We start from the raw sequence: 14,119 nt of genomic DNA, 5'->3' as shown, positions 1-14,119 counted from the left end.
GGTGAGTGTGACTATCAGAGATAATATGAAAGAGATCTTTGTGGTGACAGTATTGTGCTGTTTCTTGATTAGGGGCAGTGCCCAGGTGGTAAAATGACATATATGTAATGTATATACACACCTTGTGTTAATGTCAGATTCCTGGTTTTGACATTGGACTGTAATCACATACAGTGTAACCATTGGAGAAACTACGTAAAGGGTATGAAGAACTTCTCTGTACAATTTTTATAACTTCCTGTGACCTTAATTATTTCAAAATAAAAAGTTAGAACTTGATGGCAGATCTTCCACATTATCTTTAATTCCTTAGCAGGTAAGAGTCTTCATTGTGTCTGTTCATGAACCGAATAGTGTGTGTTCACTATTAGCTTTTTTTCATAGTTCTGCTTTTCTGTCTAGTAAATATAAGATTAATTCTTATGAAGTTAATAAGATAGTTACATTTTTAGATCTTCTGACTCAAAGTGTTTAGCAGACTGGTAGCTAAATTGCTGTCTCACTGTTTTCATGGTTTGCCAGATGAAGTAGATGGATTATTAACCCTAGTTCATTCAACAAATAATTACACACACCTGCCAAGTGGTGGCTTCTCTTGATGATGCTGGGGCATAGGCATGAACAAAACAAAGTTCCTACATTCCTGGAGGTTACATTTCTAGCTTGTGAAGTGAGATGAAAAGAACATAGAAAACTTATCCTCAGATCCCCTGGAAACTGAACTGAAGGAAAGGGAAATCTCTAGGACCTACTTCAGCGTCCTGCCCTTAGGTTGGTATCGCCAATAGCATTACCTCAGTGGGCAGAATATTTGGATTTAATGATGTTTCTGGTAGGAAAATGAACATGATTTGCAATCATTGTACCTAGTATGGATTAAGAACTGTAAGCATATTGTAAACAAAACAAACAAATAGAGCCTAATAGCTTCTTTCCTTAGACATAGACAAGTGTATCAGTTACTGGAAACACCCATACAGTATAGATTTTATTTTATTTCATTTAAAAAATTTTTTTGTTTGCTTATTTTTGAGAGAGAGAGAGCAAGAGAGCAAGCAGAGGAGGGACAGAGAGAGAGGGAGAGAGAAAATCCCAAGCAGGCTCCACACTCAGCACAGACCCCAACGCAGGGCTCCATCCCACGACAGTGAGATCATGACCTGAGCCAGTATCAAGAGTCAGATGCTCAACTGAACGAGCCACCCAGGTGCCCTGTTTAAAAAAATTTTTTTGGCTTAGTAGGTTAAGCATCCAGCTCTTGATTTCCGCTCAGGTCATAATCTCATGGTTTGTGAGATTGAGGCCACTGAGAGTGCAGAGATTGCTTGGGATTCTCTCTCTCCTTGTCTCTCTGCCCCTCCCCCATTCCCCCCACTCCTAAAATAAAAACATGAACAAAAATTGTTTTAAATTTGTTATATAACTGTCCTATATTTTTTGCAAGAAGTTTTATAGTTTTAGGTTATGTATTTTGGTTTTGGTATGTGTATGTGTGTATATATATATTTTTTCATGAAGTATAGTTGACACTATTATATTAGTTCTGGGTGTACAGCATCATGATTTTACAACTCTATAAGCTGTGCTATGCTCACCACAAGCATAGCTACCATTTGTTACTATATAAGACTATTATAATACCACTGACTATATTCCCTGTGTCATAGCTTTTATCCCTGTGACTTACTTGTCCCGTAACTGGAAGCCTGTACCTCCCACTCCTCTTCACCTTTTTTACCCATCCCCCTTCCCAACACACACACACACACACACACACACACACACTCCCATTTAGCAACCATCAGTTCTCTATATTTATGGGTCTGTTTCTGCTTTTGTTTCTTTGTTCATTTGTTTTGTTTGGCTTTAGATTCCACTTATAAATGACATTATATAGTATTTCTCTTTCCCTGACTTATTTCACTTAGCATAATACCCCCTAGGTCCATCCAGGTTGTTGCAAATGGCAAGATCTCATTCTTTTTTATGGCTGAGTAATATTCCACTGTATGTATATGTATATGTATATGTATATGTATATGTATATGTATGTGTATATATACCACATCTTTTTTTTTTTTATACCACATCTTCTTTATCCATCCATCTGTCAGTGGACACTTAGGATATGTCCATATCTTGGCTATTGTAAATAATGCTGCAGTGAACATGGGTGTGCATATGTCTTTTCAAATTAGTGTTTGTGTCTTTTGTTTTAGCCATTTCTGACAGGTATGAGGTGATACTGTGATTTTGATTTGCCTTTCCCTTATTATTAGTGATGTTGAGACCTTTTCATGTGTCTGTTGGCCACAGGATAGATTTTATGTAGAGGTAAAAAACAAACAGAAACATTGGAGGCAGATGTCTGGATTTGAATTTGGGATCTTCCACTTGCTAGCTGTGTGACTTTAAGCAGGTCTCTTAAGCTAAGAAGGTGATTCTTATTTATTATTTATGCATGAAAAATTAACTCTGAACACTAGTTGTAAATTGGCAAAGTGGAAGGATTATTGTTGAGAACACAGTGGCAGTGGGGCCCCCTTCCTTCTTTTTGACCATTAAGCCATTGTCTAGAATCTTTTCCCTGAGGAGGGCAAATCCCCATGTTTGTGGACTTGGTCCCAGTAAACTGAGATAGAAAAGTTTAAAGATAATTAAAATAAAGATTGATTTTTAGGAGTGTCTTAGATAAAGTAGAAATGTAAATAGAAGATAATCAGGTTAAGAGGGAAGAAGTATTCTGGGCAGGAGGCATGGTTCCCCTCTTTCTATTGTGCTACCCCTAATTCAGTGGCATTGTGTTTCTAGTCTCAGAGTCAGAGTGTGTGTGTGTGTGTGTGTGTGTGTGTGTGTGTGTGTGTGTGTGTTCATGCCTGCTGCCTCCTCTATTCTACGTGGTCATGATAAAGTTAAAAAACTTTACATGTTTTATACATGTTAAACCATGAGGCTGTTTCTTTCCTCTTTAAAAATGGTGAGTCTTGGGATGCCTGCATGGCTCAGTTGGTTAAGCGTCCGACTCTTGATATCAGCTGTCTTGATCTCAGAGTCATGAGTTCAAGCCCTGCACTGGGCTCAGCACTGGGTGTGGAGCCTACTTAAAAAAAAAAGGGTGAGTCTCTTACTCCATCAGCCACAGGCTTGGGGTCTGAGCAGGATCCATAGCCCCACAGCCTTTAAATTTCTGATCTGTGCTCTGAGATCATTCATTGGGTTTCAAAGTGGGAAGACTAGATCTCATTTTCTGCTTCTGTCTCATTTTGTGTTCACTACTTAAATCTTTTGTAGTTAACTTATTTTGCTCTCCAGTGAATATGTTTAACTATTTTCTGACATGGTAGTTGACAACATAGGCCCTAGAATAAGGTTACTTAGATTTAAATCTTGACTCTCCCATGTACTTAATTAGTTATTCAGCCTCCTTACACCTCAGTTCCTCAACTGTAAATAATACCTACCTTATAGGGATGTGATAGTACTTACAAATGCTTAGGTAGCATTATTTATTGTTATTATTTGGGAGTCTCAGCTGCATTGTGTCTGTTTGCTGATGCTTTCATGGCTCTCATCTCTAGTGTGACCTCTGTTGGTCAGTGTACCTTTTACCTACTCTCTAGCTTTTCTTTCTTAAGTGGCCCTTGGTACCTTGATTTTGGTGAGAAATCGAGCACCTAGGTCTCAGAGGAATGGGCCTGGAGAAAGGTTCTGAGCCCCTCTATTGCCCGTGGCCTTCATCATCACCCTCCTCATCTGTAGCACTGCTACAAGACAACAGTACTGTAGACTGACTATTGCAGGAATGCCAGCAGCATCCTTAACCATGATAAAGGCTAGGATTAGCTGGGGGTTTCTAACTAGACTCTAGCGCTTTCCTATTTCTTCTTATGTCCATTCATTGAACACATCATCCAACTCTTGCTATGTACCAAGTACTAGGATCAATGAAAGTCCAAAGTAGCTCCAAATCTCAGGGACTCACAGAACCCTGGGGGACGGCAACCGTGGGTATAGCTGGCAAGCATGCCCTGGCCATTACAACGCCCCGTAGAGTGTGCCAGCTGCATTTGGCCTCAGTGGGGAGCTTGTTTAGGAACAGAATATCTGGGGATGTTTTACAAGAAGCACAGTGTTTGTGTGGTTGATGCCTGGTGACAGATTCCCCAGGACACGTGGATGTTTGTTTCTCTCGGACCCTGCCAAGCAGTTCTTCCTTCCATAGCAGTGTTTACAGACACAGTCCATCAGGAAGATTGTTCCAGCAAAGACTGTCACTGCTTTGTGGAATGTTTTCTGGAGCTTCCAGAAATGCCTCAGTAAATCAGGACTGGCACACCAACTGACTGCTTTGCTGCTGGAGCTCTTAACATGAAAGGCTAGGAATGATCCTGGCAAACGCAGGGCTGACGTCTGTGGGAACAGTGGGAGTGACCCTGGCAGGGAAACAGGGGAGGCCTGGAAATTGTTTCTCTGTCCCTGCCTGCTACTCTCTGCCCTGGGTTTGGGGCTCTCAAGCACCCACGGATGGCGTTCCCGGGCAGGGTGTGCCCCTATGTTATCCCAGAGAATGAAGAAATCCCCCAGACAGCTCTTAACAATGTCCACCAGGCTAATGGCAATGAAGACGAGAGGGCTGTGTCCAAACTGCAGCGCAGGCACAGTGACGTAAAGGTCTACAAGGAGTTTTGTGACTTTTATGCGAAATTGTAAGTGTCTCTTCTCCTGGGAGAGGAGCTCCCCTCTTCCAGATCTAGCCATCTTGGGTTTCAAGTTCACTAGCTATTGATGGTTTTATTTCCTCGACTTTTAGCAGGGGCATTCTAGGGTGATGGAGGGGCGGGGGGTGTATTCCAGCAGGCAAGAATCCACCAGATGAAATGCAGAAGTGAACAAAAATGCTGCCTTTAAAGTAATAGTAGTAACATCTTTGTCTTCAGTAGGTTCCTGATAATAGTACATTTTCATTATGTAGTCCAAGAGGGAGATTTAGAGTTTTTGCTGTCAGGATTTATAATAGAAAAATTGTATGCTCTAAAACTTCCTACACATAAGGGGTCAGTTGAGGGGAACAGTAAAAACTGAACTACAGACTGTTAATAAGGATGCACATTTTTGTTAGGTTTAACAAAGCAGTTTGAAGTAGGCTAACTGGGTTTAATACTGTCTCAAAGGGACTGAATGAATAAATAAGAATGTTGTGTAACCTGCGTGTGTGTGTGTGTGTGTGTGCCATTAACTCTAAAAAGTTAGTCTAATTCATGTCATTAAGTGGATTTTAGCAAACAATAAAAAAAATAGTGCAGAGTAGTATTTAGTATTATTTAGACCAACTCATGTAAAGTCGGAAGCTTCGAATTATTGCAGATTCCCAATTTGTCAATTAAGAGTTAAGGAGAATTTAACTGACCTGATTCTCTATTTCCATGAACCCATTCTGTGTGGTATTGTAACAGATGTCATTTATTTTTCACAACTTATAAAGAGTTCTGTTTAAGTATAATTGGGCAATTATAATTATACTGTAACCAAAATGCTTCATGGACTTTCAAGATGCTTTTTGGATTTACAAATTTGTTTTTCATTTTAATGCCAGAAAATTTTTTCCCATACTTTGATCAATAAGACAAAAGAAAAACAAAAAGCTCAATGATGCCAAGTTTTCTGTGTGCAGCTAATTTGTGGAAGTGGGTCAGTTATGACTGACATAACAATCAGTTATGACTGGCCAGATGTAAAGATACTTCCCAACATATATATTCTTTGTCATCAACACTTCTTAGCATATCCCTTTTTGAAAAATCAGCCAAGTAATTATTTCTAGCCTGATGACAGTTATAACTATCATTCATAACTTTTAAAATGTAGAGAGGGAGGCAAACCATAAGAGACTCTGAAATACAGAGAACAAACTGAGGGTTGCTGGGGGGGAAGGAGGTGAGAGGATGTGTCAAATGGGTGATGGGGATTAAGGAGGGCACTTGTTGGGATGAGCACTCAGTGTTGTATGTTTTAAGTGATGAGTCACTGGGTTCTACTCCTGAAACCAATGCTACATGATATGTTAACTAACTTGAATTTAAATTGAATAAATAAGTAAATAAATAAATAAATAAATAAATAATTACCTGAACTAAAAATAATAAAAATAATAAAATAGAATGTAACTTCTATCATAGTAGTGTTAAAGATAAAAACAACTGTAAAAAAAAATACACAGGTTACTGTAGGTTCATTAGTTGTAACAAAGTACTACCTCTTTGGTGGGGGTGTTGGTAGCAGGGGAGGCTCGGATGTGGGGGTAAATGGGAACTCTTTACACTTTCTGCTCAGTTTTGCTGTGAACCAAAAACTGCTCTAAAAAATAGTCCATTGAATAAATACTGCCAGAGGGTCAAAAACAGGAGAGGAAAAGGAAATGTAAACAGTTCAGTAGCTGGGTGAGATTATTGGGGCTTTTGTTCTGAAAGTTTCCTCTAAGGTTCTGTTTCCTTATCCTGCTTGTTATTAAAAGGAATACCTCTTCAAAAATACACATTACATTATGGCTAAAACTAGTTTATTTTTCCTGTGTGTGGGAAACTATGTATTTGTTTTTATAATGTGTCAACCTATTTTCTAATTCTATTTGAGTATTTGAATTTGACTATAACCAGTGTTTAGTATAATGAGTAGTAAACAGGTGATAAATGCTTTGGTCTTGGGACTGCTTTACACTCTTAAAAATTGTTGATGTCCCCCAGGGCTCCTGGGTGGCTCAGTCAGTTAAGCATCGGCTCAGGTCAGGATCTCATGGTTCATGGGTTCAAGCCCCACATCGGGCTCTGTGTGGACAGCTTGGAGCCTGGAGCCTGCTTCAGATTCTGTGTCTCCTTCTCTCTCTGCCCCTCTTCTGTCCATGCTCTATCTCTCTGTCTTGCAAAAATAAATAAAATGTTTTAAAAAATGAAAAAAAAAATTATTGAAGTCCCCAAAGAGCTTTTGCTTGAGATATTTACTGTTTTTGAAAATAAAACTGAGAACAAAATATTTATTAATTTAAAAAACAATAAACCCATTACATGTTAATACTAATAACTATTGATATTAATTTTTATGAAAAATAACTGTTTTCAAATGACAGAAGCTTGGTGGGAAAAATGGCATGAATTACATTTTTGCAAATCTCATTAGTGACTGTCTAAGACAGTTTCTCAGTTCTGATTCTGTGTTTATCCTATTGTAATATGTCGCTAATGTATATAAAGAAAATATGCTTCCCATAGAGATATAGTTGAAAAAGGAAGGGAGTTTTTGAACCCCTAAAAGGGTCACAGTGACCCCTGTACTTTAAGAACCAAGATAATAATGGATCAGGACATTCCAGAATGTTCTGCACTTCCTGCTTTTTAGGAGTTCTTTTAAAATTATAAGGATTGAGTGAACCTTTTGAGGGGGTTGAAAATTAATAATGACACTTTGTCTTTGAGTAGCATCTTCTGGCTTCCAAAGTTACATACTTTTTTAAATTTTATCTTCAAAACGATATTAAGAATTATGGGGGCAGGTGCGGGCTTCCCATCCTTCATCTAGGGACACCTGTGGATTTTGGTCAGGAGAAAGGAGAAACACAAACCTTTCCAAGGGCTTTATTAAAATTGTTGTAATTCATCTAGCTTACGGCAAAACCCAGTAAGAAGGGAATGTGAAGATTTTTCTCCCTAACCAACAGTAATTTTGAAATGACAAAATAGAAAATTTGTTTTAATGTGATAACTTAGGCTAGGTTTGCCAAGCAGTGAGGCTGCCTGTCTTCCTTTTTTTTTTCTTTTCCTTTTTTTAGATTTTATCTATCTATCTATCTATCTATCTATCTATCTATCTATCTATCTATTTATTGAGAGAGTGTATGCAAGTTGCATGCAAGCAGGGAGGGTCAGAGAGAAGGGGGAGAGAGAATCCCAATCAGGCTATATGATGCTTAGTGCAGAGCCCCATGTGGGGCTCAATCTCACAAACCCATGAGATCATGACTTGAGCCGAAACCAAGTCAGTTACCTAACTGACAGAGCCACCCAGGCACTCCTTTGTTTTCTTTTTTTGTGATATTTTAATTTTATATTTAAGCCTATAAGTAAAGTTGAGTTTTGATTGGTATGCGGTTATGAACATGGTACTTCTGCATGAGGTTAGTTATGGCAAGGCTACAAAATAGGAATGCTGTTCTTTGAAACATTTGGGGCAAGAAGGCAAAGTTTTCTTCCACTGGGGTGGGGTGGAGGTGAGACAGCATATGTGTGAGCCTTTCTGCTAAGGAAACGGCAAAACTTAGAAACCGGCTGGGGACAAGGCAGTTATTAATCTGTAAAATGAAGACTCCTCACCTGCCTCACAGGGTGGTTGTGAAGATTCTGGAGAATGTCAGCAGTATCTTTACCAGGTGGATTGATTCAATATCTGGGTGGTTACAGGCTGCACCAGGGACCTAGACACACAGGTAGAGCTTGTGCTCTGAGTGGGTGTCTGAAAATAAACTTGCCAAATTGTGAAGGACAGTTTGGCCAATGACTGCTCTGGTTAGGGGACATTCCTCACTTCATGGCCTTTTAAAACAAAGCAGTTCTTTCTTTCTTTTTTTTTTTTTTTTAAGTTTATTTAAGTAATCTCTACCCCCAACATGGGGCTTGAACTCACGACCCCACGATCAAGAGTTGCACGCTCCTTCGACTGAGCCAGCCAGACGCCCCCAAATACACAGTGGTTAAATAGGGCCTGGAACCCTTTATAGAGTTCTTCCTATATGCTTCAAGGTACAGTGGAATGACTGCAAGGGAGAGATCGGGTCACTGGGCTCTTCAGTGGTCACTTGACTGCCTAATATGTAAAAGCGTGATGGTGTCCCTATCACATATTCTCGGATTTTTGAAATTGATACGATAATCTGGTTGTGATTTTATGAATGGGGGCCCTGGATTCTGGTCCTGTATCTTTCATTAACTACTGAGACTTGTGAAGTTGGATAGGTCATTCCACCTCCCTGAACCTCCCTGTGTCATGTCTGTAAGATGATCTTCATAATGGACAATGCTGTGACTTTAAGATATAGCTTATAATGCCAGTGCCTAATACTTGTCTTACTAATGAGATTACAGGACCATGGCACTCTGGCTGGTTTTAAGAGCTACTGTAGCAGTTGCCTTCAGCAGGATATAACCAAAGGGATAACCTGTGTCCAGCCTAGGACATGGCATTCAGTTGACATGCAATTTAGATTCTGTTCTCAGAAGGGTGAAAAACTGGCTTTGAGATGGTGACCTGTGGATATTTTAATTAGGCTACTTAGGAAGCTATAACCTCAAGCTCTCTCAAGAGCAACTCTTGACTTTAATCTCTATCCCTAGTTCCTCACAGGTAGCAGGCACCCTCTTCTAGTATATTTAGCAAGAAGAATGTCAGCAATATTAAAAACAGATTCCAAGCAAGAGACCCTTTCAGCACCTAAGATGCTAAGGCAAAGAGATGGGAACAGTTTGAGTTGAGTACTTAAGACACAAGAAATTGGGCTTTAGGGCTACAATATGATTTTTGTCATCAGATAGAATTTTCTCCTTAGTCCTTTATGTTGTTTAGTCTTAAGTTTAAGAAAAGGTAGACAGTCTGTGACTTCTGTCCTTTGTGTATTACAGCAACATGGCCAATGCCCTGGCCAATGCCACCTGTGAGCGCTGCAAGGGGGGCTTTGCGCCCGCCGAGAAGATAGTAAACAGTAACGGGGAGCTGTACCACGAGCAGTGCTTCGTGTGTGCCCAGTGTTTCCAGCAGTTCCCAGAGGGACTCTTTTATGAGGTGAGTCAGTCTGGACAGAAGCAACGTTCCCTTCCCACTCCACCTTGTTTTGAGGCATCCTTCTTCGGTTTAAATTTCAGTATGAAGATGGTGTTGAAGTACCAGGTATTTTGGTACCTGTCAGGTCAGTGATGGCTTCTGTGTGGAATGCCCTGACAGACCCACCAACTTATACTGTTCATTTCACCTTCCTGTGCCAGAACCCTTGGTGCCTTGTGACTCGACCCATCAGATCTGTGCACTTCAGCTCAGCAGACAGAGCCCTTTTGTAAGCTTTAGCCGCAGGTTTTCTGATTTGCTTGCCCCCTACACATACCTTCCTGATTCCTGCCTCTGTCTTTCCCCAACTCAGAGCACCATGAAACATCCTCTCTAAGGCAGGGTATCTGTTACCTACCTTTCAAACAATCAATAGGAGCTTCCATGCATTTATTCTCTAAGAAGGATCTTATTTGGATATTTTGGAGGGATATCCTGTCCATATTAAGCTCTTCTATGTATCTTCTTTTCCAAATTCTTGCTCCTGATTCTCGTGTGTTACCCTGTGGTGTCTACACTTGGATTTCTTCTTACCATTGCTAAAAGCCCCTACTCACAGAATATGTCTGCTTTTGGGAGTAGTCTACAGAGGCCAAGCCCATGTTGTTAACAAAGATGAGAGTGGTTGTGTGTGTGTGTGACCAGTTAGATAGTGCACTTTTACCAGCTTACTCCTTACATATTTATATGTGTGTGTTATTCATATGCATGTCTCTCTGTGATAATATCTGTACATAGAATTATGTTATAGCCAGAGACAGCTGCTCTTTGATTTCTTCTTTGCCTAGCACATTTTTTAATTTCCCTGTTTTAAAAGCCATTCCTGAGGAAGGAAAGGTAATTTTTAGTGGTTATTAGTAAGTCAGTTGTTTGCCACTCAGATGGCATTTTCCCATGGAAATAACGCCTCCTGAGAGGGAGGTTTCCAGGCCAGCCTGCAGAAAAGCTATTTACCCCATCATATGCACATGACATGCAGAACTGCCCTGTCTATAGTAACATAACTCTGGGGAAAGCTTTAAGAGTTTTGATTAGAGGGGCATCTGGGAGGAGGGGGGGGGTTCAGTCGGTTAAGTGTCACGATCTCATGGTTTCATGAGTTCAAGCCCCACATCAGGCTCTGTGCTGACCCTGCAGAGCCTGCTTGGATTCTATCTTTCTCTCTCTCTTCCTCCCCTGCTCGTGCTCTGTCTTTCAAAAAAAAAAAAAAAAAGTTTTGATTAGAACACATATTTGAGCTCCTGCTGTATCCCAGAAACTATATTCCCCACAATAAAAACCCTAGCAACAGGAAGAGATTCTTATTTTCTTTTCCTTCATTCTTCCAAACTCCTTCCCTGGGCAGTGGGAATCTCTTTTTCTGTCAAATGTGATGGCTTTGGGCTGGGAATGGCAAGTGACAGTGAGAAGAGGCGTAGTAGGAGGGAAGACCAAGGAGGCAGCTAGAGCAGGGACTGTGCTTCTTGGCATCAGGGTAACAGATCCCTTCCTGAGGTTGTGGGTGAAGCTGCCAGTGGTAATGAGGAGAACGGCAGCTAGATTTCTGAAGAAGAAAAGGAAATCGCTAGGGGTCTAGGCAACAGGGAGAGAAAGGGAGCAGGGGCAGGAGGGAGGGCAGTCCTCAGTTGTAGTACAAGGAAAAGGACCTGCTTCCGTGGTCTTGATGGAACACTCAGGTTCTCAGGTCAGCACAGTGGGGGTGTGCTGGGACTCTGGCTCAGGTCAGCACAGTAGAGGTGTGCCAGGACTCTGGCAAGGAAGGAGGTCACTTAAAGAGAGCCAAGTGTCTGCCTCTTGAGGAAACATGAGTCTTCATACTCTGTCAGTCCCAACCTTACCCCTACTTTTTTTTACCCCCTTGAGGCCCAAAGATGTTGAAGTGTTGCTATAACACAGTAGGTCTGTGATGTGAATGGGATTAGAACCTAGTTTGGTCTCCTAATGTCTAATATGGTATTCTTTCCCATGCGTATTCTTTTCAGATCTAAGGGGTTTTTTTGTTTGTTTTTTAAGTCTAGAGAGAGAGCACGAGAGCAGGAGAGGGGAAGGGGCAGGGATGAGCAGAAAGAAAGAATCTTTAGCAGACTCCATGCTCAGCACAGAACCTGATGTGGGGCTTGATCCCATGATGCTGGGATCATGACCTAAGCCAAACAAATCCAGAGTTGGATGCCCAACCGACTAAGTCACCCAGATGCCCCTCAAATCTAGATATTTTTATTGAAATGGTTAGTTATGGCAAAAACCTTAGGAGAGAGTCCAGAGGAGGAAGAGAAGGATCCAAAAGGGAAAGGCAGGGTCAGTTTTTCCAAACATTAATTCAATATTATATGGTCCATTCACCTGGCACTTTGGAATTAATAATTGTTGTCAGGCACTGTCACCTCCTAAGGTCCTGGTTCCGCATCTGTGTTCTGTCAGCTGTCAGGCCACTTGTGCTTAGTCAGAGGGGAGGCTCTGTGAGAGCTTTCAGTGGGACAGAATAAAGCATGACTCACACTTGTCCTCCTGCCCACACCTCACTCCTCTTTACTTCTGGACTATAAATATGCTTCCTGGGTCCATCTGATATTATTCCAGAATGTTATGAATACACAGAACTAGTCTATGAATGGGCTATTGCCCAGCTTAAGGTCCCTTGGGTCCTGAGGAAGATTGCTGTTTTAGCTACACTTAAAATTAAAACCCCTTTTCCAAGGCCAGGGATGTGTAAATCTGCATGTAGAAAATCTGGCCTTTCTTTTTGGTTGAATGATGTCCGAGAAAAAGCTATCCAGGGCTTCCAAGAAATAATCTTCATTTTCAGTTATTGAAAAGCAGGCTTAAAAATTTACCTGGCTTGCTTTCCATTTGAGACACAAAGTATGGACTTCAATCTTGGTAATAATAGCAAATGTGTCCTTTCTACTCTACAGCTTTGTATTGCTTTTGTCTTATTATTAAAACATCAACCTTCCTTATTTCCACCATCCCTAGTCTTTTCTCTGTAGAATTAGTTCTTCCCCTTGAAAATGGGATTCACTTTATACTGTGTAACTTCTGATATTTGGGATCAGATGGCCAGGATGCTCCTCCCTTTGGCCCAAAGGCAAGTCTACTATTACACTACTGTTTCCTACCCATTCATGAGGATGTTTGTCTGGAGGTAAGCTGATTGAGCTCAGCTATTTCTGGCTCATTTGCAGCTCCTCTTAAGACTGTTTTAGCAGCAACCAGGATTATTACCTGCACTGGCTCCTTTATGCAGGGTGAATTCCAACCCACCAGCTTATGTGGTTCAGTAAGTGAACTTAAAAGTTTGCCATTGAGGCTGTAATCTATCACTGCTAAAAAATATAAGGTCTGTCTCAGTGCTTCTTGTGCTCCATAGCTTCTGTCATCAATGACTGCTGTACCTGGGATGTTTTTATTTACAAGACCACATTAGTCATGTTTTCAGGCCACTCACACCTGTCTCATTTCAGTTGTCTTCTCTGACGACACACAGCACTTTGTTTATACCTTTAGTAAAGACGGCATTTCACAATTTATTACATTGAATACCTTGGGTGCAAGGACTGTTCTCATTGATTCAGTATCTCTATAGTTTGTTATGCAGTATTTGATGACTACTAGGTGCTTAATAAATACAATGGTATGTATACAGTACTTGGATTGTACAGATGGCAAGATAAAATGCTAAGATTCCCACTAGGACCCAGGGAACACATTTTCTAATATAAACATTGCAGGCTATCCTTCAGAGTCTTTACTCATTTACCTATTGCTCATTTCATGAACATTGTCCAGAGTGGTGGATGAAAGAAATGTATTCTTATGTAAAAATAGGAAATTTCAGTTTTGGGTAGAACCCTGAGTAAAATGCCTAGTCATGATGTATTTTCACTACCATAGGTGAACCACTGATTTGGTATATTGGTTCAAGCCAATGTGGTGTTCTTGAATAAACTTGGTTGTTATTTAAAACCTACAGAAAAGTTGAAAGAATAATACAGTGAATATCATGTATCCTTATGCATCTCACACACATACCCACAACACCCATCTTCTGCCAAATTGTTTGGAAATAATTTCCAGACATATAACACTAAATGAAGTTACTTTAAATTTTTGTGTTTTTTGGGGGAGGAGGTACAACAGAAGAATCATAGTTAAGGGATGATTTTTGGGATACTGGCCTTAACAAAATGTTCTTTTATTGACTGACATGTTATATCTAGTTGGGATTGAAAGGGTATTGAAAGGGATATAGAAAGGG

The 14,119-nt window shown here is 40.4% G+C and overlaps 1 protein-coding gene across 10 annotated transcripts in view; it reads left to right on the top strand.

The window, feature by feature from the left end:
- Nucleotides 1–14,119, top strand: part of LIMS1 (LIM zinc finger domain containing 1) — a 154,667-nt gene that overhangs the window by 118,925 nt on the left and 21,623 nt on the right. For 8 of the 10 annotated variants that reach the window (XM_053200357.1, XM_053200353.1, XM_053200354.1 and 5 more), the window contains one exon: nucleotides 9,663–9,822. In XM_053200357.1, the coding sequence (XP_053056332.1) occupies nucleotides 9,667–9,822 (156 nt within the window). In that variant the 5' untranslated portion in view covers nucleotides 9,663–9,666. Of the gene's footprint in view, nucleotides 1–3,952; nucleotides 4,707–9,662; nucleotides 9,823–14,119 lie in introns of those variants that run through there. The other 2 variants (XM_015074783.3, XM_015074785.3) reach the window with 2 other exon arrangements.

Source organism: Acinonyx jubatus, chromosome A3 (genome assembly GCF_027475565.1).
Source record: "Acinonyx jubatus isolate Ajub_Pintada_27869175 chromosome A3, VMU_Ajub_asm_v1.0, whole genome shotgun sequence".
In the NCBI taxonomy this organism is placed as follows: Eukaryota; Metazoa; Chordata; class Mammalia; order Carnivora; family Felidae; genus Acinonyx; species Acinonyx jubatus.
Note: the sequence above shows the minus strand (reverse complement) of the source record. Positions and strands in the feature narration are given on the sequence as shown.